This window comes from Petromyzon marinus, chromosome 31 (assembly GCF_048934315.1).
Source record: "Petromyzon marinus isolate PM22_M1 ecotype Great Lakes invasive population chromosome 31, UKy_Petmar_22M1.pri1.0, whole genome shotgun sequence".
Taxonomy (NCBI): domain Eukaryota; kingdom Metazoa; phylum Chordata; class Hyperoartia; order Petromyzontiformes; family Petromyzontidae; genus Petromyzon; species Petromyzon marinus.
In genome coordinates this window covers 11,260,239-11,282,536 of record NC_133697.1, presented here as the reverse complement: position 1 = coordinate 11,282,536, position 22,298 = coordinate 11,260,239, and the positions used below count along the sequence as shown (strand labels likewise).

The 22,298-nt window shown below is 50.0% G+C and overlaps 1 protein-coding gene across 1 annotated transcript in view; it reads right to left on the bottom strand.

Annotated features, from left to right (window-relative positions):
• The window catches only part of LOC116947852 (serine/threonine-protein kinase D3-like), a 43,691-nt gene that overhangs the window by 5,665 nt on the left and 15,728 nt on the right, over positions 1–22,298 (bottom strand). Inside the window, exons 2-15 of the mRNA XM_032964056.2 lie at positions 15,986–16,124; positions 15,025–15,156; positions 14,232–14,344; positions 10,998–11,205; positions 10,613–10,690; positions 9,358–9,556; positions 9,011–9,134; positions 7,974–8,051; positions 6,654–7,065; positions 5,663–5,715; positions 4,943–5,015; positions 3,810–3,916; positions 2,578–2,739; positions 496–594 (exon numbers count right to left, since the gene is read on the bottom strand). Of these exons, the coding sequence (XP_032819947.2) occupies positions 496–594; positions 2,578–2,739; positions 3,810–3,916; positions 4,943–5,015; positions 5,663–5,715; positions 6,654–7,065; positions 7,974–8,051; positions 9,011–9,134; positions 9,358–9,556; positions 10,613–10,690; positions 10,998–11,205; positions 14,232–14,344; positions 15,025–15,156; positions 15,986–16,124 (1,977 nt within the window). The remainder of the gene's footprint in view (positions 1–495; positions 595–2,577; positions 2,740–3,809; positions 3,917–4,942; positions 5,016–5,662; positions 5,716–6,653; positions 7,066–7,973; positions 8,052–9,010; positions 9,135–9,357; positions 9,557–10,612; positions 10,691–10,997; positions 11,206–14,231; positions 14,345–15,024; positions 15,157–15,985; positions 16,125–22,298) is intronic.

The window sequence follows — 22,298 nt, the reverse complement described above, 5'->3', positions numbered from 1 at the left end:
GGAGGAGCAGCAGGAAGAGGAGCAGAAGGAAGAGGAGCAGGAGGAGGAGGAGCAGGTGGAGCATGAGGAGTAGGAGGAAGAGGAATAGGAAGGGGAGCAGGAGGAAGGGGAGGAGCAGGAGGAGCAGGAAGAAGAGAAGCAGGAGGAAGAGGAGAAGGAGCAGGAGGAGCAGGAGGAAGAGGAGCAGGAAGAAGACGAGGAGGAAGAAGAGGAGGAAGAGCAACAGGATGAGCAGAAGCAGGAGGAGGAGCAGGAGGAGGAGCAGAAGGAAGAGGAGCAGAAGGAGGAGGAGCAGGAGGAAGAGCAGAAGCAGGAGGAGAAGCAGGAGGAGAAGCAGGAGGAGAAGCAGGAGGAGGAGCAGGAGGAAGAGGAGGAGCAGCAGGAGGAGCAGGAAGAGGATGACATGTGTGTACAACAACACCCAGCTCAAATGACGCCCAGTTCCCATGTGCACCGCTGTGAGAGGGCGGTGGGGTGCGTGAAGAGATGGCTCACTTGCGGGAAGGGTTCAGGGGAAGCCAGCAGCACATTCTCCGGCTTCAGGTCGCAGTGGACGATGTGCTTGGAGTGCAGGTGCTTCAGCGCAATGAGGATCTTTTGCACAGAATGAACAAATAAACGGTCGACGTCTCATTGATCCGGCAGTAAAAAAACATTGAGGGGTGGGGGTCAGGAAAAACTCGATAACCCACGTATAGAGTTTTAAGAACATCCATGGTAGCTTCATTGGAACACATACAATAAATGTTGTATCAGTATTCCATTATGACACTCTTCAGCATTATAGATTAATGAGAATAATTTCCAGGTTGGGTAAATAGGGTAGTGGATTGGGCGAGGCAGAGACTGTAGGAGGAAAACACAGATTAAGAACACATCACCACTGCAGAGACAAAGGTGGCGGGGCCGTGGTGCTGGCCACACACACCCCTTCGTGTGCCACATTGCCGGCCGTCATAGGTGCTACTCGCTAACAGCACTTGCCCCCCCCAGTTGGGGCACAACGCGCCCCCCCCCCCTTCTCCTTCTGTCTCCCCACCCCCTATATACAGCTGGGTCGCGTCGGGACGGTTCTCTACAACCGTTGACTCTCGGACTTGCGAGTTGTGCGACAGGCTGCAGCAACAACAAAAAACAGCACTTGCCCCAAAAGTCTGTCAAGGCTATACGGGGGTGGGGGGGAATCTTTGCCTTTTGTCTTGTGCGGGAGTGACAGCTGCACACGTGTGCAACGGCGAGGCACAACTACGACACGAGGAACGGCGAGGTCACAACTACAACACGAGGAACGGCGAGGTCACACCTACAACACGAGGAACAGCGAGGTCACACCTGTGACACGAGGAACAGCGAGGCACACCTACAACACGAGGAACAGCGAGGTCACACCTACGACACGAGGAACAGCGAGGTCACAACTACAACACGAGGAACGGCGAGGTCACACCTACAACACGAGGAACAGCGAGGTCACACCTACGACACGAGGAACAGTGAGGTCACACCTGTGACACGAGGAACAGCGAGGTCACACCTACAACACGAGGAACAGCGAGGTCACACCTACGACACGAGGAACAGCGAGGTCACACCTACAACACGAGGAACAGCGAGGTCACACCTACAACACGAGGAACAGCGAGGTCACACCTACAACACGAGGAACAGCGAGGTCACACCTACGACACGAGGAACAGCGAGGTCACACCTGCGACACGAGGAACAGCGAGGTCACACCTACAACACGAGGAACAGCGAGGTCACACCTACAACACGAGGAACAGCGAGGTCACACCTACAACACGAGGAACAGCGAGGTCACACCTACAACACGAGGAACGGCGAGGTCACACCTGCGACACGAGGAACAGCGAGGTCACACCTACAACACGAGGAACAGCGAGGTCACACCTACAACACGAGGAACAGCGAGGTCACACCTGCGACACGAGGAACGGCGAGGCACACCTGCGACACGAGGAACAGCGAGGTCACACCTACAACACGAGGAACGGCGAGGTCACACCTACGACACGAGGAACAGCGAGGTCACACCTACAACACGAGGAACGGCGAGGTCACACCTACGACACGAGGAACAGCGAGGTCACACCTGCGACACGAGGAACAGCGAGGTCACACCTACGACACGAGGAACAGCGAGGTCACACCTACGACACGAGGAACAGCGAGGTCACACCTACAACACGAGGAACAGCGAGGTCACACCTACAACACGAGGAACAGCGAGGTCACACCTGCGACACGAGGAACAGCGAGGTCACACCTACGACACGAGGAACAGCGAGGTCACACCTACGACACGAGGAACAGCGAGGTCACACCTACAACACGAGGAACAGCGAGGTCACACCTACAACACGAGGAACAGCGAGGTCACACCTACAACACGAGGAACAGCGAGGTCACACCTACGACACGAGGAACAGCGAGGTCACACCTACGACACGAGGAACAGCGAGGTCACACCTGTGACACGAGGAACAGCGAGGTCACACCTGCGACACGAGGAACAGCGAGGTCACACCTACAACACGAGGAACAGCGAGGTCACACCTGCGACACGAGGAACTTGGTGTTGCGCTCGGGCAGACGGCCGTGCTCGCTCGACAGGATCATCTCGAGCATGTCTCCGTGCAGCTTCTCCATGACCACGAAGACGCGCTCCAGCGTCTCAAACATGCTCTGCAGGTACACGACGCCCGGGTGGTGCAGCCTCTGTTGCGGTCGGAACAAAACACGCGACGTTGATATATATTTATGTTATTCAAATCAAGTTCAGTTCGGTTTCAGTTCAGTTTATTTTCACGTACCCAGTGAGCCGGGAAGCTCTTAAATCGTGTTTCATCACCAAAAAACAACACCGCCACCGCTTCTCCGACAAACGCAACAAGTCAGAGTAATTTTTTTTTTTTAAACAATCACGGATAAGAGAAAGAAAATTGCTAGTATATCATAATAGCAATAATAAAAAAAATCTCTTTTTTTTAGAAAATTAAGTTAAATATAGATTATCAAAGAAAAACCACGCTGTATCTAAAAAAAAAATTAAATCTGCCATCGTAATTATAATGCAGGTACAGCCTCAAACACTATGGCATTATAGTGAGAAATTTAAAAAAACACTGCATCCATAAAAAAAACCTAATGTAAACAATGCACAAAAAGTGGTCGCTTACAGGCAAATCATATTTATACCTCATCTAAATCTTCATCGATTTATGTTTGCGAACGTTTTTTCTATATTTTATTCTGTCAACTTGGTTATGTTTGGCTCGAATGATTTCTGTTTGGTTGTTTTCGCACCGATTACCGTTTGCTTTTGGCCACTGGTCTAGGGCAAAAAGCTGCAGAGGAGTGTGCAAGGAGGGGCACGGAGAGGTGAATGTTTAGAAGTATACTTTGTAAAATAAAAAGGAACACTTGGGATTCGAGAACATACGCAAGTTAGCAACATCTTATGGTCTGCCAAGAGATGATGGCCAGTGGTTGAGACTAACGACGGAGTGCCAGGCGACGGAGGGAGGGAACACGCTACCGTGGGTTTTTGCATCGTAAGACCATGGAGAGATGGCGATGGCTTGAGGAGGGCTTCATCCAGCAGTGGATAGATCGTGGCTGATGATAATTACGACTTTCACAGGAAGGTGGATTTATGCCGGGTTCAGAGCTAGAGCCAATAAAAGTTATCATCTCAAATGACAGACAAGTGGCTTCCGTCTCCGAAACGACACCTTCAGCACTGCCACCTGAATTCTAATCTACCACCTTTCCACCTCGTTCCTCACCTGCAGGATGGCCACCTCGTTCCTCAGCTGGCTCTCCTCCTTCGTCGGGAAGCGAAGCTTGTCGATGATCTTGATTGCGACGTCGCGGCCCGTCTTGCGGTGTTTACCTGGCGGATTCGAGGCAACAAATCGGTCGGCGGGCCGAGCGACACACGCGTCGGGTTCACCGTTGCAGGGCGCAACGGTGAACCTGGGCACCTCCGATCTAGTTGTCCTTCCCCCGCAACATCCAATTAGCACGGTTGGCTACGTACGGTGCGAAAAGAAGTTCAACATACATGCACCCAGAATTCGGAGCTCGCGACTGCGCGAGCAGATGACAATCGATCGCAAAAACACATTCCACTCAGGGTGTGCAGATGAGATGTAACACGCGCGACTTGAGTCGTGGCCACGGTGGCACGGATGGACCAAGACGAGATCGCCCTGAAACATGCCCGATCTTGTCGGACCTCTAAGTAAGTTGGCTTCAGGCCTTGTTAGTTAGTTAGTTACTTGGGTGACAGCAGGCTGCCTGGGAATAGCAGGTGCTGTAGGCTTGGGCTGTCAGATAGCAGAGGAAAAGATTCATAGCTCTGTCTGTACGGAATGCGGTGGGGGGGCGCGATCTGGACACCCCGGTTTCCTCGCGCAAGCCAAACACGTGTTGGTAAAAATGGAATTGGGCAGAAAAAAATTATTGAGACTCTTTTGAGTAGAAAAGGGAATTCTTATTTATTCTAAATAAGTGCATTATTTATTATAAATAAGTGCATTCATTATTATGGATGTTTGATCGTGACAATAATTACAATGCACATTTGGATGAGTTGGGGGAGGGGGAGGGGATGTTGACTGACCCGGCAGGTAAAACATGAAGCAGATAAAATATAAACATGGCGAGTAGAGATGTAAAGCGTGAAGAATGAAGGGAGGTCAAATGTAATTCATCTTAAGTGAACGCACAGAGGAGATTACTTGGCTGTCTGCGGCGATAATGAAAGTCACAGCGAGTGACCGTCACAAGACCGCTCGAAGCAGCTTGCCGCCAACGCTAAAAATCGAACAAAAAGCGAGAGGGAACAAGGCAGCAGCTGACTTCTGCGGTGTGGAGAAAAGGGGAGGTGCTTTGGGGCTAAAAGCAGAGGCCTTACCCCCGTACACGATGCCAAATTGGCCCGATCCCAGCACCTCGTCTGGGAAAATCTGATAGATGCTGCCAATGTCCTGCGCACCAACAAAGCAAAGTTAGACACAGGCACGCGGATAGATAACAGAGACAAAAATCCCAACACCCCTCACCCCCCTCCCCCCAGAGCCTTTAGAAGCATCTCGGGGCAAGTGCTTTTAGCAAGCAGCTTCGATTAGCACGGTTGTCTACGTACGGTGTTAAAGAAGTTGAACATAGGTACATACAAACTAAAAGGCTGGCAATGCACGAGCAGGTGTGGCCGAACTTCAAACCCAGCCGTGTTTGGCACTGCAGTGCTAATGTTTACGCACCACAAAAGGCACTAATTTTGTGGTTGAGTCGACCTAGGGGAGGCCAGAACTGGGTCTGACGTCTGACGTCACGTCAGTCAAGGTCGGGGAAACAAACCGAGGGTCATCCAGTTCGGGGCGCCAACTACTATTCCTTCAACGTCTGCACGGTGGGTATTCTACTCGTTATTTTAGACATGAATACATGATCATTTTTGACGTGTAGATTTTTTTTTTTTTAAGGCCAGTGGCTCCAATTGACCGTTGCGGATTCATATTTTAAAGTGGACTTCTGTAAGTATTGTGGGTTGCTCCCCCCACCCCCCCCCCCGCCATGATGCACATAGACGTGCCGACTCCGACGCGATCGTTAGCGTCGCACCGTCACTCACCACGTTCTCCTGTATCTGACAGTTTGACATGGAGAAGCTGATGCAAACTTCCTCTGTTGCGTCAAAAAACACACACAAAAATTGCCATTACTTCACACGTTGTCAGGCACATAAATACAATCACATGTCTCTGTATTTAACAGTCAGGCCTGTCAGGCTGAACGTACTTCCTAAACTATTCAAAATGTTTTATTTCACAGGGTAAGACTGAATGAGCTATACTAGCTCTTTTTCAGAGGAGACCTGGTCACAAAAGACAGCTCAACCAAGTGGAAATTTACAGCAGCGAAATACTCTAAAGCGCACGTTTCTAAATGTGGAGGGGAAAAACCGGAGGACACGGAGAAAAATCCACGTGACCACGGAGGGAGAGAGACACGCAAACTCCAAATATACAGCGGGCGTCAGGGCCGGGGTCGAACCCACAGCTATGTTGCTCAGTTGGTAGAGAAACAGAGCATGTCTGTAATTCAAACATTTTGGGAGGGCAAGGGCTGTGGATCAGGACGTGGAGTTAGGAGGTCTCTCACCAGTCCACGGAGTTGCAATATGGCCACGAGATTGTTTTCACGTGTTTTTTGGCATTTTGTTTACCTTTCTTGGACTTTGCCATGTTTCTGTTCTGTTTGTTGTCGTCACGTCCTTACCCCGTGCCCCTAATGGACAAGAGCTTAATAGCTCAGTACGAATATTCTGATTTAGGTGGGTTCATAAACCTGTATATGCAGAACTTTAAACGTTATTGGCTCGAATGCATGGTGTTTTTTTTCTTATTTTCCCTGTGCTCCTTGTTCCAGCTACACATGAAACGCTTCTTAAGAAGCAACTGGCAAAAAATGCTCTTGCCAGACCCTCCTGTAAAAAAAAGTCTGCAGCACAACTTGAAAAACCTAAGCAGTAGCCCTAACGAGTATTGTTCCGTCACTACGCAGCCTTCAACTCCACCACCCCCCACCACCTCCCCCGCCCCCCGCCCCGTCGCGCCGCTCACTCTTCTTCTCGCTGCGCTGGTTGTGCCCGGCGGCGCCGGCCACCCCGGCCTGCGACGTCACGGGCATGAGGGCCTGGCGGATCGCCATCTCCCACGCGCGCGCCACCTCCGCGCCGACTCCCGTCCCCGCCTGCGGCTGCCCGGTGCTCTGGCCGAGCCCCTGCCACTGCACCCGGCTCTGCCCCTGCTCCGGTCCCTGCGCGGCATTGGCGGCTGCGGCGCTGGCGGCGGCGTTGGCGGCTGCGGCGTTGGCGGCGGCGTTGGCGGCGGGGGCCGGGAGCGCGTCCTTCTCGCCGACGCAGTAGACGGTGCTCGCCGTGTGCAGCTCGAAGCAGTGCGGGGTGTTGTGCGTTCCGAGCGGCACGTAGCTCTGGGCCACTTCTATCTGCAGCACCTCGGAGAGTGGAATTTTCTGCGAGGGAAGAGGAAGGGCGTTGGGGAGGGGAAGTAAATAATTTTGTTTTTAACCGGTGGGGGATAGGCGATCGGCATGTCAGCGCCATTTGGAGCCAAGATGGGCAGTTCCACAAATTAGTCAACCTCATGGGAAACACATTCAAAAGTCATCCTAAATAGTACTTACAGAGTATGATATGTTGCACGTCATTTTATCTGTAGTTTTAGAAGATTTCTTATTTATGAAATAGCGTGTATAAACCGAATTCCTTTTGTACTCACATAAAATAAAAATATTATTTAGTCATTGTACTATTGTCGTTCCCAAACCACATTATTGTTCTAATTGTATTTATATGTAGTCCAAGAGCCAGAGCAGGATTCAGTTCCACTAGAGGTGGCAAATATTTACCGATACCTGTTTGTATATGCGGACATATAAAAGTACACTAAGTGATAACGTACTTATTATTGCATAATTCAATTCTCATGAGGATTTAAAGATTATTGGTACAATTCAAGTTTTGTGATCTCAGGTGGTACGTATCAATAAGTGAAGCATTTAGGGCACGTGGACTATTTATCCCTATTCCACAGTACATCTAACTAACTTCTAACTTTTTATTTCACCAGGCAAGGCCCACTGAGCCTACGTAGCTCTTTTTTCAAAAGCGAACTGGCCACAAACGATAGCTCAACGAAAGTGGCTTATCACGCGGAAATGTAATCGCGTCCAAATGGTCTAAACGCACGTTTCTAAATGTGGAGGGAAAAACGGGGAGTACCTGCAGAAAAATCCACACGACCACAGGGAAGAACACGCAAGCTCCAAATATACAGGCGTCGTCAAGTTCGGGATCGAACCCACGACCCCCTGCATACCGAGCAAGGGAGTTAACATCTTTCCATGCGCTGCCCTCCTACCTTGTAGTACTTGCTGCCAGATTCCGACTGGAAGAGCGTGATGCACTTGCAATCCAGCCGCCAGAAGTGCCTCTTCCTCTGTGGAAATCAATAACAAAACAAATCAAGACAATTTACGTAAAGACAAAGATCCTCCGTATTGGCCGTAAAAGACTGTTGGGGAAAGTGCTGTTAGCGAGCACCTGTGTAGGCGGGCACAGCACACGAGGGGGTGGTTGGCAAACATCATGCCTGGCCGTCTGCCTACCCAATGCTGATGTTTAAACACCGCACCAGGTACTCATTTAAGGCTGAGTCACCCTACGGGGAAGGCGCAGGACGGGTTTGAGCGGTAGTGTAGTGGTTAGCACACTGCTCTACAAACCCGGCGACTGGAGATCGATTCACACTCCGAACCAATATCGGACAATTTACACAGAAACACAAAGATCTCACATACATCCATACAGTCTGTTGGCGACAAGAGCTGATAGCAAGAACCTGTTAAATCTGGTACAGCCCACGTGGAGTTGTGTGACCAACACAACATTCGTCTGCCTTCACCTCCCCAGTGCTGATGTTCATGCGCTGCACCCAGCACTCATAGCCGAGGTCATCATCATCATCAGCCATTATCAATCCTAGCTGCCACCATCTCTCAAAGTCCTGCAATGCTACAATCCACCTAGCAAGTACACACAATCTGATTTACAGCCAAGGTACACATCTAAAAAATGTGATTCTCTCATATTCAACCCATCAATTTAACTTCTTAAGCAGTCAAACGTTTAGGCCACGCCTCCTCTGGGGGGTAATTATAACATCGCGTGCCCATGGGCTATAGGTACGCATTGGAGTTTCAAATTTTCCATTGTATTTGCCAGCTTGTTTCGGCTGGTATTTTAGGCAGGATCTCAAATTCTCGGGGCAGATTTAACTCTTAGAGTAAGTGAACACCGCTCAGACCGGACAACGCAAGCACGGTCGAAGGGACGGGGCTGGTGGGGCAGGACGGGCCGCGGGTCACGCGCCACAGGGCAAGCGCCGGTCTGCCTCACCATGTTGTCCTTGTCGGTGAAGTGAACCATCCATCCTTCCTGGAGCACCGCGCTATTCTTCCACGAGGTTTGCTTGAATTTCTGAGAGACGCGCATCAGCGGGATGTTGTTGCTGATGGTCAGCCTGTAAGCGGGGGGCGCGACAGGTGAAGAGATGCGGCGGTAATGTCATCAACATTTTCGGGTCTCTGGCACGGAGTGCGAATAATTCACGTTGCGTTTGCTGGATTTGCGTCTTCAACAAACAACGCAGCTTCTGTGAATTGTTGCAAAACTGACAGGTGGGATGGGTAGTTGGGCGAGCGAGCGGGTGAGCGAGCGGGCGAGCGGGCGGGCGGGCGGCTCACGCAATGGGTTTCATGAGGTCTTCGTCGCCGTCTGCGTCCACGTCGGCCATGTGGGCGTCCGAGATCAGGAAGCGCGCAGCGGGCACGGACGAGAGCGAGGAGTCGTCCATGTCCTCCTCGGGGAAGGAGCCCGACGCGTCGCCTGTACTACCGTCGTCGTCACCGCTCTCCTCCATCACCACGTCCGGACTCGACGGCTCTGCGCACGCGCCAACACAAAGATTCCTCCCCACCCCTATATGGCCTACACAGACCGGTGGGGCACGTGCCGTTGGCGAGCGTACGCGAAGACTTGCGCGGCACGCGAGAGGGGGGTAAATGTGGCCAGAACCACCATCGGGCTCTCTCTGTCTCCAAAGTGTTGGCATTTGCACACCGCACCAGGTACTCATTTGTAAGGCGAAGCTGACATGAGGAGAGGCCCACGACCAGTTTAGATAGCACTTGTCACGGATTTTAACCATTTCTCGAAAACAAAGTCAAGAGCGCTGGATTCTGAGCGTAGGGCGATGACGACTACACTGCTGCTCTCTCTTGCACACACTCACAAAGATAAAGACAAAGATCCCCCGTATAGCCTTAACAGACTGTAGGGGCAAGTGCTGTTAGCGAGCACCTATGAAGGCCGGAACGGTACACGAGGGGGTGGGTGGCCAGCACCACGCCTGACCGCCTTTGTCTCCCCAGTGACGATGTTGACACACCACACCAGGTACTCATTTGAGGCTGAGTCTACCTAGGGGAGGCCCGGGACCGGTTCAGATAATCGTCACTGGTGTTGGCCGTGAGCGGGAATCGAACCCGGGTCGGCAGGTTCATAGCGCAGTGCGCTAACCGCTACACGATCGCACACACTCACAAAGATCCCCCATATAGCCTTAACAAACTGTAGGGGCAAGTGCTGTTAGTGAGCACCTATGAAGGCCGGTAACTGTACACGAGGGGGTGGGTGGCCAGCACCACGCCCGACCGCCTTTGTCTCCCTAGTGGCAATGTTTACACACTGCACCGGGTACTCATTTGAGGCTGAGTCGACCTAGGGGAGGCCCGGGACCGGTTCAGATAATCTTCACTGGTGTTGGCCGTGAGCGGGAATCGAACCCGTGTCGCCGGGTTCATAGCGCAGCGCGCTAACCGCTACACTATCACTCCCCACACACACTCACACACACACACGTGTGGGCCCACAGCTCAATCCCCACACCCGAGGACATTGACTCAGCCACAACCACCAGGCGCCACAGAGAGCCCTCACCTCCGTTCCCTTCCCCATCTCCAAGGCAGTCGTTGCGCACTTTGTCAGCACACCGCTTGTGACAGTTGAATTTGCAATCTGCAGGCGATGGGGTCAACGCGCACACGACCACGCACACGTGCGGCCTCGTCAAAACTCTGCAGTTACCGACTTGTGTGAACTCTGACACGTCACCCGAAATCTATGATTGTCAAATGTCAATCACAGAATTAAAAACAGATCAACAAGTGAACTCATTACCCAGGACCATCTTTGCATCAGAATCGCAAAATTAAGTTTCGAGTTGTTAAAAAAAAAAAGAAGCAACGAACAAACGAGCGTAGCGGACGAATTACGTTCACGATCCCAGAGCGACATCACAGCAGACACAGCGGCCCTCTCTGACCTTTGCATTGTACGCCCTGCCGAAAGAGGCCCTTGAGCAGCCGCTTGCAGGACTGGCAGACGGTGGGGCGCGTGTAGGAGCGCACCTCGAACGTGTGCGGCACCTTCACCTTGGTGGCCACCACCCGGTCCACCCACACGGGGCGTCCACTCCACGACGGGGGCCGCTTGCCCCCCCACAACGGCGACGGAGATTCCGTCGGAGCCCTCTGCGCCCGTCACCCGCCACCGCCGTCGACATTGTTACAGCGCGTCGCAACGTCGAGGGGTCCCTCGACGACTCGCTCCAGCCGCGCGCTTCCCCCGGCGGTGGCAGCCGGGTCAGTCGCCCCTGCCCATCGCTCGTCCCGCGCTACTGTTCCCGTGAATTTAAAACTGTCACTCCGTTTGGCACATCAATCTCATATGGCGTGTCACGGGTCGTTTTCGAGTAAAATCGGGACTACACGCACGCCTGTATTTGTCACATGCACAGTACTCATATATTGTACTCATGCGTACACGTTTCCCTAGATTCATGTGGGCTCGGTTTGTGCGAATCCACTTGTATGCGTCTAACCCATTCTACCCAAAATTCGCTTTGCGATGCAGTTTGAATTAACTCAGACGAGCGCTATTCGGTCGGACGTGGGACAACATTGTGTGCGTGTACTGTGTGTATACTGTGTGTGTACTCTGTGTACAATGTGTACTGTGTGTGCCACTCGGCAGACAGGGGTCTCGCCCTTTTCTTGGAATGCATCTACCGCATAAAGCGAGGGAAACCTGCGCTTACGTGTATGTAACACACGTACAAGCGTATTGCATTTGTAACATAGATGTATTTAAAATAAACGAATCTAACTGAAGAGGCAGAATTCTGCCAAATATCCCAATGGAGGGCAGTCCTGGAAACAGTTTTAAGACTGAAGGTGAAGACCTTTTTTTGCCAGTTTCGAAGGATTAAAAAATAAGAATAGGTTTTACCCATTCTGGAAATAAAACAGGTTGTGTTCAAAAACCAAATAAAAAACCTTTTGCAAGGAATCATGTCTGCATTGACCACACACAGTACTTGTGGTGAACTTGCACAAAAACATGCTCCGATAATATATCCATCGTCTTCGAAACTGACTGGCCCACACCAGAGACGGCATTCCTTAGGGCCTAGTCTCAACCAGTGTCAGGTGGGCAAATCAGTTTCGAAAGGACAAAACCTATTCTTATTTTTTTAATAATTAGTGTGAAGCTTTGTATTGTAAATAAATGACAAATACACCATTTCCTTTTGAAAGGTCCTCAAAGGAAAAGGATGAGACGGTAGCCAGAGCAGCTTGAGGTCAACAGAGTTTAGTTTAAACAATAAAAAGTAAGGCATGATAAATTCCTGCGTTTCGATTTTTTATAAACTGAACACGTGATCCTAGGTAACACAAATTCAATGTGGCCACCTGTACTGAACACGCTTAAAATCATACATACAGGAAAAGCCTGTGACCAAATCACCCAGAATACTCCCAATATCATCCGATGTCGGTAGCTAAGCAGGGCTTAAGCCTGGATAAACAGTAGTCTGACAGCAGGGGGGTGATGTCTAAGCTTATTTTCTTACGCACCGTACGTAGCCAACCTTGCTAATCGAGATCATTCTTCCATGGGTGGAGTCATACTGCTTATAATAAAATTTGTGTTCAAATAATAGGTAGTATTCTAACCCCGTGGCCTAAATCCTATCTTGCACGAACCACTGCACACCTCCACCGCGTAAGAACAAGAACACTTATCGTGCCGTTTAAAAAGCAGCTCGCCCTCTCGATGCCACGGCGGTCGGCGCATTCTCGCGAGGGCAAGCGAGTGTTAGTGTGGGGGTGAAAGGGTCGCGATTACCTTGGCGAGATCAGCGAGGCAGAGGGAAGGGCAGGAAGCCCCGCAGGCAGAGTGCAAGACCAGAGGGCAGGAGGGCAGCGAGGTGAGGCGGGGCAGGCGACAACACGGGGGGTGGGGGGCAGACACAGCTGAGAGGCAGCACACAGAGAGAGCGGGAGGAACAGGAGACCCATGCGGATCCGGCGTGAAGACGGAGCGGAGTGAAAGACGACAGCAGGAACGAACCCGGCTCACGGCGTGTGAAGTCGCAGAAGCCGAAACAAAAAGGAAGGGGTGTTTAAAATGAACTCGGCTCCAACCGTGGTGACTTCAACCGGCATAGATTATGAACAAGCCGAAAGCGACGTTGGTTGGAACAAGATGATAAAAAACAATGCATGTGAATATAAATCGAATTAAAACAAAATCTGGCGCGAATTTTACCTGGTTCCAAAGTACGCGGCATAAAAACGTAAGCAACATGGCGTGAACTGAGATAGATGCTTGCGCACGCCACGCTAATACGCGTTCACTCTCTTGAAGAAAAGTTAACTTCGGACTCGCTGCTCCATACTACCTAAGCAGTGGGTTGGTGGATCATTACTGTAACACATGCTACTATTATTATTCTTGGTTCTTTCGGTAAAGTCACGTAGAAGGGAAGCAATAAAATAATAAAAATATAAAACAATAAAATTCTCACGATGTTTCGACTGCAACACAAGCAATCATCATCAGACTGCTTGCGTTGCAGTCGAAACGTCGTGAGAATTGTATTGTTTTATATTTTTATTATTTTATTGCTTCCCTTCTATGTGACTTTACTGAAAGAACCAAGAATATCAATCCCTGCAGTCAAGAAAGCTTTAAATAAAAATTTAACATCCTACTATTATCTTCTTTGGTTCTTTCGGTAAAGTCACGTAGAATGAGAATAAAATAATAAATTGATAAAATAAAATAACACAATAATATTCTCACGACGTTTCGGCCACAACACAAGCGGCCTTGTGTTGTGGCCGAAACGTCGTGAGAATATTATTGTGTTATTTTATTTTATCAATTTATTATTTTATTCTCATTCTACGTGACTTTACCGAAAGAACCAAAGAAGATGAATCATTGCAGTCACGAAAGCTTTAAATCGAAATCCTACTATTATTATCATCCCTTCTAGTGACATGCCCTGCCGGAATCAATACGACATCTGTAACTTGCATTTGTCAGCTTGCGTTCCGTTGCACCGTGTTTCTAATCCATGCGTCACAGTGGGGAATGTTCAACAATTAGAAACTTTCTTTTGTATGCACGGATGTTGACGTTTGGCAGGAAAAACCCACCGGGCTCTTCCATTACCACAGACATCGACCCACACCGCATACCAGCTCACCGGGCAGATGTCCTCTCGGCTCGGCGAGATGTTGGATGGGTGTCGTTTGCGAACGCCGCTGCAGTTGTTTGGGATCTTGAAGGCGCAGCGTTTGTGGTAGTTGAGACCACAGCCTGCGGGCAAAGCGGTTGTCAATATGGGCAAAACTGAAATAGTGACACAAACACGCATGTACACACTTACGTGCAGGGGTTAAAATGCATTACATTGCCTGCAACCAAATCACTGCAAAAAATGCATAAGATCTTGTCAGAACTGAGAAGCTGAGCTGCGTTAAGTCTGATAAATACTTGAATGGAAGACTGCCAGAGAATACTAGGTCCTGTAGGCCAAGGCTGCATTGTGGCCAACAGATGGAAATGATCTGTGCGCAGCTTTTCTCGAAACAGGTTTCAACCTTACAGGGGCTAATCAGCAAAATAAATACTTGCTTGCCAAAAAACACTGCCGTTCCGCCAGATGTCATTGGTAAGTGCTCTCTGACTTTTTCAGATCAAAGATCAAGATGTCACGATGGCCTGAAACCGTTGATGCCACCACACCTCACCAAGTCTATCAACCCCCGACGCCAGATCCTTCCGCAGCTGTCACACAGTAAGACACGCGACCTCCGAGGGTCTGCTCCAATGGCACCGTCCGCTCTCAGGGTCTTTCCCTTCGGTCGCCGGACTCGCGAGGACCGTTCCAACGCCCATTCTCCGTAACCGTCCGCTGCCCCCGACTCCGTCGCGGCCCTGTGAGGCGGCCGGCGAAGCGACCGAAGCCTCCTCGTCGAAAACGGGCCGCCAGTCACCTTCGCACTTGAGGCCCTGCCGCACGAGGCCCCACAGCATCTCGCCGCAGTAGTCGCAGAACGTGGGCGACTTGTACGAGTGCACGAAGAGTGCATGCGGCCGGATCTGGATGTCTTCAAGCGTCGCCGAGGCTGGGGCAGAAACGAGCGGGGGGGGGGAAGGGGTCGCGCGAAAACAACCACGAGCGGCGTCACCTGATGCGTCACGATTAGCTCGGGTCAAAATTCAAGGTCGCCAAATAGCTCCAGGACTAGACGAGCGATATTAAGTCGCCACGTGACGAACCCGTCGGTTAAAATGAGATGCTCATGGTACACATATGGAGTCGTGCGCACGAGAAATTTTTTTTTATTTTAATTGATGAATGGTTCTCGATTTTTTTTTATAATAATATATGTTGCATACACGCATGCCACAGTGGTTAGCGCAATGTATTATATTAACAACCGGCCGGCACAAGTCCGATTATCAGTCACGTCTAACATCAGTGGAAATTATCCTACCCGGTGCTGGGCCTACCCCGTAGGTAGACTTAAGTCTTGATGCGTACCTGGTTGGTTGTACAAAAACTGCCTCCATGCACTCTACCAGCCTTAATAGGTGCTCAATTACAGCACTTGCCCCACGGTCTGTACGGTTATATAGAATGCTTTTGTGTGTGTGTGTACGCATTTGTGTAGTCCAGCTCTCTTTTTTGACTCTGCCTCACGTAAATATCCTTCACAACAGTGTGTTTCCCCCGCGTCTTTTTCTTGAGCTAGATCTCACGGTCGAGACATATGGAGCCGCACTGATGTCGCGATTGGCCTTGTTATCGTGCGTGTGTGCGCGTCTTAACAAGTGCACGCGATCATCACTCTTCCCAACGGTCTGAATGGCTATGGGGGGCGGGGCGCGGAACTCTCCTTTGACTTTGTGTGTGAACAGAGGCGAGACCGGCACGCGCGCACACACACACACCTGATAAGACCACCTCTATAAGGTCGCCCTCCTGCACGCTGTCGCTCGGCGTGAGCAGCTGCAGGATGTTGTCCGACTGCAGGTTGTGTCGGAAGAGAAGGATCTTGTCGTACATCCCGAAGAAGCCGCACTCTGGGAACTGCCGCACGCACAGCAACAGCACGGATCTTTCATACGGCCTTTGACGGACTGCGGGGGGGGGGGGGCTCAGTGCCATGAGCAGTTAAGGTCGTCACAGCGCACAAGGCGGTGTGGTCGGCAGCATGCCCCGCCCAACTTTGACTCCCGAGTGCCGATGTTTACACACAACCAGGTACTACTCATTTCAAGCAGAGTTGACCTCGGCAGAGGCCCAGGACCGATTCGTATATTTGCCACGGACGTTAGCCGCCGCCGGGAATCGAACTCAGGCTGCCAGGATTGAAAAACACAGTACACTAAGCAATGCAGGACCGCCGCATCCAAACGTTGCTCTGTATATGGCGCGTGTAAAACTACACCACCATCACAGGCAGCAGAGCGGTGCAAGCCTGGAATCCAATACTTGAGACAAGGGGCGGTGCATCACACAGGTTTATGAAAGTAAAGACTCCCGATATAAAGCCGTGTAAGCGATCACTAGATGACATTACATCAAACTGATTATATATTGAACCCGTCTGTGCAGAGCTTTGAGCGTTATGCCTTCTTAAGAGTAATGGGTTTTCCCCCCTGATTAAACCAAACAGCCATTAATGTAACTGGCCAAGAATTCCAATGTGGGATCTTCTGAAAACAAGAGAGCCTTGAGACTCACCGAGCCTGTGGAATAAATACAGAGTATTATAAAATACCGGCTTTATACGAAAACTTTAAACACACATCGCTTAATAATGAATGCAACGCAATGAATTACAGTCAAGGGCTTTGAACCACAATGTTTGGCATGTTGTTCTCTGTAGTTTTATTACTCACAACCTAGAACTTGGCATGGACCCAACCACCCACTTTTACCATCACAACACCGTTCTACTCTTTCCAGATGTGAACACGGCCGCCCGAATATACCGACCGAGGCATTTTGCTGAAACGCAATACATTATTCTCGAATAAACTACGTCCAACTACAAGGGCAGCGGACTCTCTGTTCGTGTACTTTCTCAGTATTCTGGATTGACCTGTGTTAGATGAAAACAAGCTTGATCAAGAACACAGTTCCTCAAAAAAGTGAGTCATTTCTTGCTCAGATGAGCATTCAGAGTGTTGCTCAACCCCTCCTTACAGCCGTGCGCCAGGGCGCTGCAGTGGGGTAATGTTCAACCACCTTGCCTGGTACGCAGGAGGTCGTGGGTTCGATCCTGACTCTGACGCATGCATATTTAGAGTCCGCGTGTCTCTCTCCCTGTGGTCGCGTGGATTTTTCTCCGGGTCCTCCCGTTTTTCCCTCCACGTTCAGAATCGACATCACGGCGTTTAAGAGAATTTGGCTGCTATAAATCTCCACGTGAAAGGCCACTTCTTTGAGCTTTCATTTGTGACAGCCGAGTCTGAAAAAGAACTATATAGCTCAGTGGGGCGCCTTACCTGGTGGCATAAAATAAAACGGGTTTTTTTTTAAACGGTCGAAATTCCACCACTGCAATCGAGAGGGCGAATCTCTCGTCAGGGCAAGCACTTTGGACTTCACCACCAATTGATAATAATTTTACGGATTGTGCAGGGATGAGGAGCTTGGGCAACCCCCCAAGCAGAGCTTTAACTCGAAACCTTTCGATCGTTCTGGCCAATAATTATGGCGCCGAGACGCCTGGGCAGGTCTCTACCATGGCTTATTTTAAGGAATTTATTTTTTTATAGGGCTCTGTCAGTTATTCACGTAAGTATACAGCATGGTGTTACAGGGTACACAACAAAAGTTACAAAGCTGGATGCAGAGTTATGGTTACTATTCTTATTTCATTACTATTTTGTAGCTTTTACTTGGGACAAAGTCGGATTAACAAGAACCACCTTGGTCGTCACGTACAGTTAAAACACGCCTTGGTTTCTACAAAAATGAACCAAAACAACTTTCACTTTTCATCTTGTTTCCCCATTGTTGTTACGATCATGCAATCAGCACCATATCACTCACTGAAGACTACGCTCTGAACTCTGTCGTGCAGCGCTTCATCCTGCGCCAGAGCACGACCCGTGGAAGGAGATATCAGAGAACAACTTCTGAGAGCCCTTGAAGTGACCTCTTATCTACACTTATGGTGCTGCACTTTCCCACACGCCCCTGCTGCAGAGATACATGCTCGCCGCATGGAATATCCGCAACCGATGTTGTTTAATTCTCGGCTAAAATTTGTCTAGATCAAAATATGATACGTAAAAAATTGTATATAAAATTACTTTGGACCATGAAGTCTCTAAACTTGAGAACCTGGTTTAACCACAGGTAGCTAAAATCCAGAATCGATCTCAGGATGACTTCAAGAGATCTCAGACCGCGAGATCAGCACCCACCTTTTGTCAAACAGAACAGAGCATTATGGCTCACTGCAGAATGTTGAAAAGCTAGGTCTGAACCAATCGACAATGGATTATTCTCTTTTATGCAGAGCCACAAGACAAAGCAAATAGATAACATGGGCAAGAAGATTTCACAAATATGGAGGTGATAAATATTACACGGCAAGGAACACGCGCTGAACATCATCATATAGAGGAAAATCCGAACTGTGCGGCAAGAATGCTGAGGGCGACTTCTGAAGGCACGTCCTTGCGTGCCTTCGTCTCCCGCACTTCCGATTAGCACGGCCGGCCACGTGCGTTGCGAAAGAAGTTCAACGTAGAGCACATACATAACTTCACCTTGGCGATCGCTTACGCGAACCAAAAACGGCTCTCACAAATAGCGCGACTTTGCTCAGGACCGGCATGGCATCCTGAATGGTGGCGATTGGGTCGCGTGCAACCAGGTTAAAGAGAGGGGTGAGAGTGCGCCCTTTGCACTGGCGCGAGAGGATACGAGGAAATAGGAGCGGGGGTGAAGGGCGCGCCCGGCGACATCGAGGCTCACCGCCTGAATACGCCGCGGTAAACGTGCGTCGTTACTTGTTGACGCGGAGCCAGCGATCGACCGCAGTCACGCTGTCGTTATAACCTTCAGAGCAGAGATCGCACGTCGAGATGAAGACAGACAGAGCGCGGTGGCTCAACGCAGAATGTTCGTAGGCGTAGGCATATAAACGTTACGTTCCAAAGAGACGCTTAGAAAAGATGTTTGTGTCGCGGTATATATGTTAAAGACAAATAATGTTACCGTCATACTTTACATTTGTTCAATTTCTCTGGTTTACTTCGGATAAGTGAAACTCCTGGACATCTATAAAAAAGAGCTTTATAGCTCATCTGATTCCTCCAGTATAAATAAATATTCAGATTCTAATATACAGATACGTACAAAATTCACGTCAAACGACTCGGCAAGTAAGTGAGGGACTACGTCATAGGCAGCAGAGGGGAGTGCAGCAACATCAATTGCTCTCCTGTAATGCTAAAAAAGCTATTTTTAATCGACCAGGTAAGGCCCACTGAGCTATAAAACTCTTTTTGTAGAAACGACCTGGCCACAAATAATAGCTCAACCAAGTGGCTTATCACGTGGAAATGTACAGCAGCCAAATACTCTAAATGCGCGTTTCTAAACGTGGAGGAAAAAAAAACACGGAAGACCCGGAGAAAAATTACACGCGACAACGGGGAGAGACACGCAAACTACAAATATACAGCAGGCGTCAGGGTCGGGATCGAACCCAAGACCTCCTGTATACCAGGCGAGGTAATAAACATCTTGCCACCGTGTTCCCACGCTTGTGCTTCTCTCCACCTTCTCACGCAGTGAAGTATGGTCAAATACATCCACCCCCCCCGCCCACCACGACACACTGTGCGGCGAGGCCCTCATCTCGCGGTGGATTGAACAAAGCGCACTGCGTACGAACGATTCGTGTTGCTTGCTCTGGGTGATGTTTAATGCTCGCATCAAAAAGGGGCCATTGTAGACGGACGAATGAAAGAGACAAACGGGGGCGACACAACACAACGGCGGCGACTGTCTTGAACCCATGCCCTCTGACTCATCGTGCGTGCACTGACATTAAACGAATGACCTCACGCTGGCATGCACTGTGAGGGTGTGTTTGTTACGGAGGAAAGCAGTACGACAAAAAAAGTCATTGTTTGAACTGCAGCGATAATCGGAGCTCCGCAACTATCCCACCATGGCGGCTCATGTTCACCGATTACGAACAACATCGCCTCATCGAAAGACGATCAATTCTCACGAGCGCCACTTGATCCGTGCATCGTGAGCACAAAGGATACATGTTAAATCGACCCCACTGTCACGTGCCATTTTGACTCAAACGCCAATTTGCATTGTTGTTGCCCTCCACGGGCGTGCGTTCGCATAACACGCGAGCCTTCGGACATCAACCACCTGTGGCAAATGCCCTTCGTGTGAAACGAATTGCGATATTGCGGCAACCGCAAGCACCATGGCCCAAGTGTCACTTGTGCTGCGTGCAGCAACAATCACCATGGCCCAAGCGTCACTTGTGCTGCAAAAAGTACTGTGGCCCAAGCGTCACTTGTGCTGTGTACAGCAACAAGTACCATGGCCCAAGTGTCACTTGTGCTGTGTACAGCAACAAGTACCGTGGCCCAAGCGTCACTTGTGCTGCAACAAGTACCATGGCCCAAGTGTCACTTGTGCTGTGTACAGCAACAAGTACCGTGGCCCAAGCGTCACTTGTGCTGCGTGCAGCAACAATCACCATGGCCCAAGCGTCACTTGTGCTGCAACAAGTACCATGGCCCAAGCGTCACTTGTGCTGTGTGCAGCAACAATCACCATGGCCCAAGCGTCACTTGTGCTGTGTGCTGCAACAATCACCATGGCCCAAGCGTCACTTGTGCTGTGTGCTGCAACAAGTACCATGGCCCAAGCATCACTTGTGCTGTGTACAGCAACAAGTACCATGGCCCAAGCGTCACTTGTGCTGCAACAAGTACCATGGCCCAAGTGTCACTTGTGCTGCGTGCTGCAACAAGTACCATGGCCCAAGCATCACTTGTGCTGCGTACAGCGACAAGTACCAAGGCCCAAGTGTCACTTGTGCTGCGTGCTGCAACAAGTACCATGGCCCAAGCGTCACTTGTGCTGCGTACAGCAACAAGTACCATGGCCCAAGCGTCACTTGTGCCGCGTACAGCAACAAGTACCATGGCCCAAGCGTCACTTGTGCTGCAACAAGTACCATGGCCCAAGCGTCACTTGTGCTGTGTGCAGCAACAATCACCATGGCCCAAGCGTCACTTGTGCCGTGTACAGCGACAATCACCATGGCCCAAGCGTCACTTGTGCTGTGTGCTGCAACAAGTACCGTGACCCAAGCGTCACTTGTGCTGCGTACAGCGACACCGTTCACTCAACAACGCTGCCACGTTATTTTACGATCTCATGCCTTCTACCTTTGTCTTTTGGGGGGGCAAATTTTACCCCCCTCCTAACGCGAGCTGAAGAATACCGACTTTTAAGGATGGCAATTTCGAACGTCTGTATTGCCTCACTTGATCCGTCTCGTCGTTTGGTGTTGTTCACTGGTTCGCTGGCGTATCCCACCAACTCCGGTCATCCTTGCGGCGGCCTTTTGCCTAGCCATTGAACAAAGACGGTCACCGCATCGGACGCGCTTCTGCGGCCGTCTGTAACTCTTCTTTCCGATATCAGGAAGCCACTGGAGCTATACCCCTTTAAATCTAAATTGAAAAACGATTTCTTTTATAACTGCTTTTCGTTTTTAGTTTGTTGTCCTTCCCACCGCACTTTTGATCAGCAAGGTTGGCTACATACGGTGTAAAAGAAGTTCAACATACATTCGTTTCAGTTGCATAAAACTTACAGAAGTGATTCATTATATTTTTTCGCGCGCATGATTCAATGCATGTATCACGAAAGTAACAATTGATTTTAATCAATAAATAATTCCATGCCTACGGTTCAATGTAAAAAAAAACCCATCAGACGTGCCCTTTCAATATACGAGTAAGAGAGATAAGGGGTGGCTGATGAGGAATGTGCTCTTCACATGAAGATCCTACTCAAATAACCAAAAAATGTGGCTGTATATTGAAATTCTTTCACACCGTACCTAGCCAATCGTGCTAACCGGAGGCGCGGCTATATCAACCGTCCTCCAACCATGAGCTTGAGGCTTCATTCATGAGATTAAACACAAATGAGGCTTTACAGTTACGGTCCAGCATACTAGAATAGCATGGC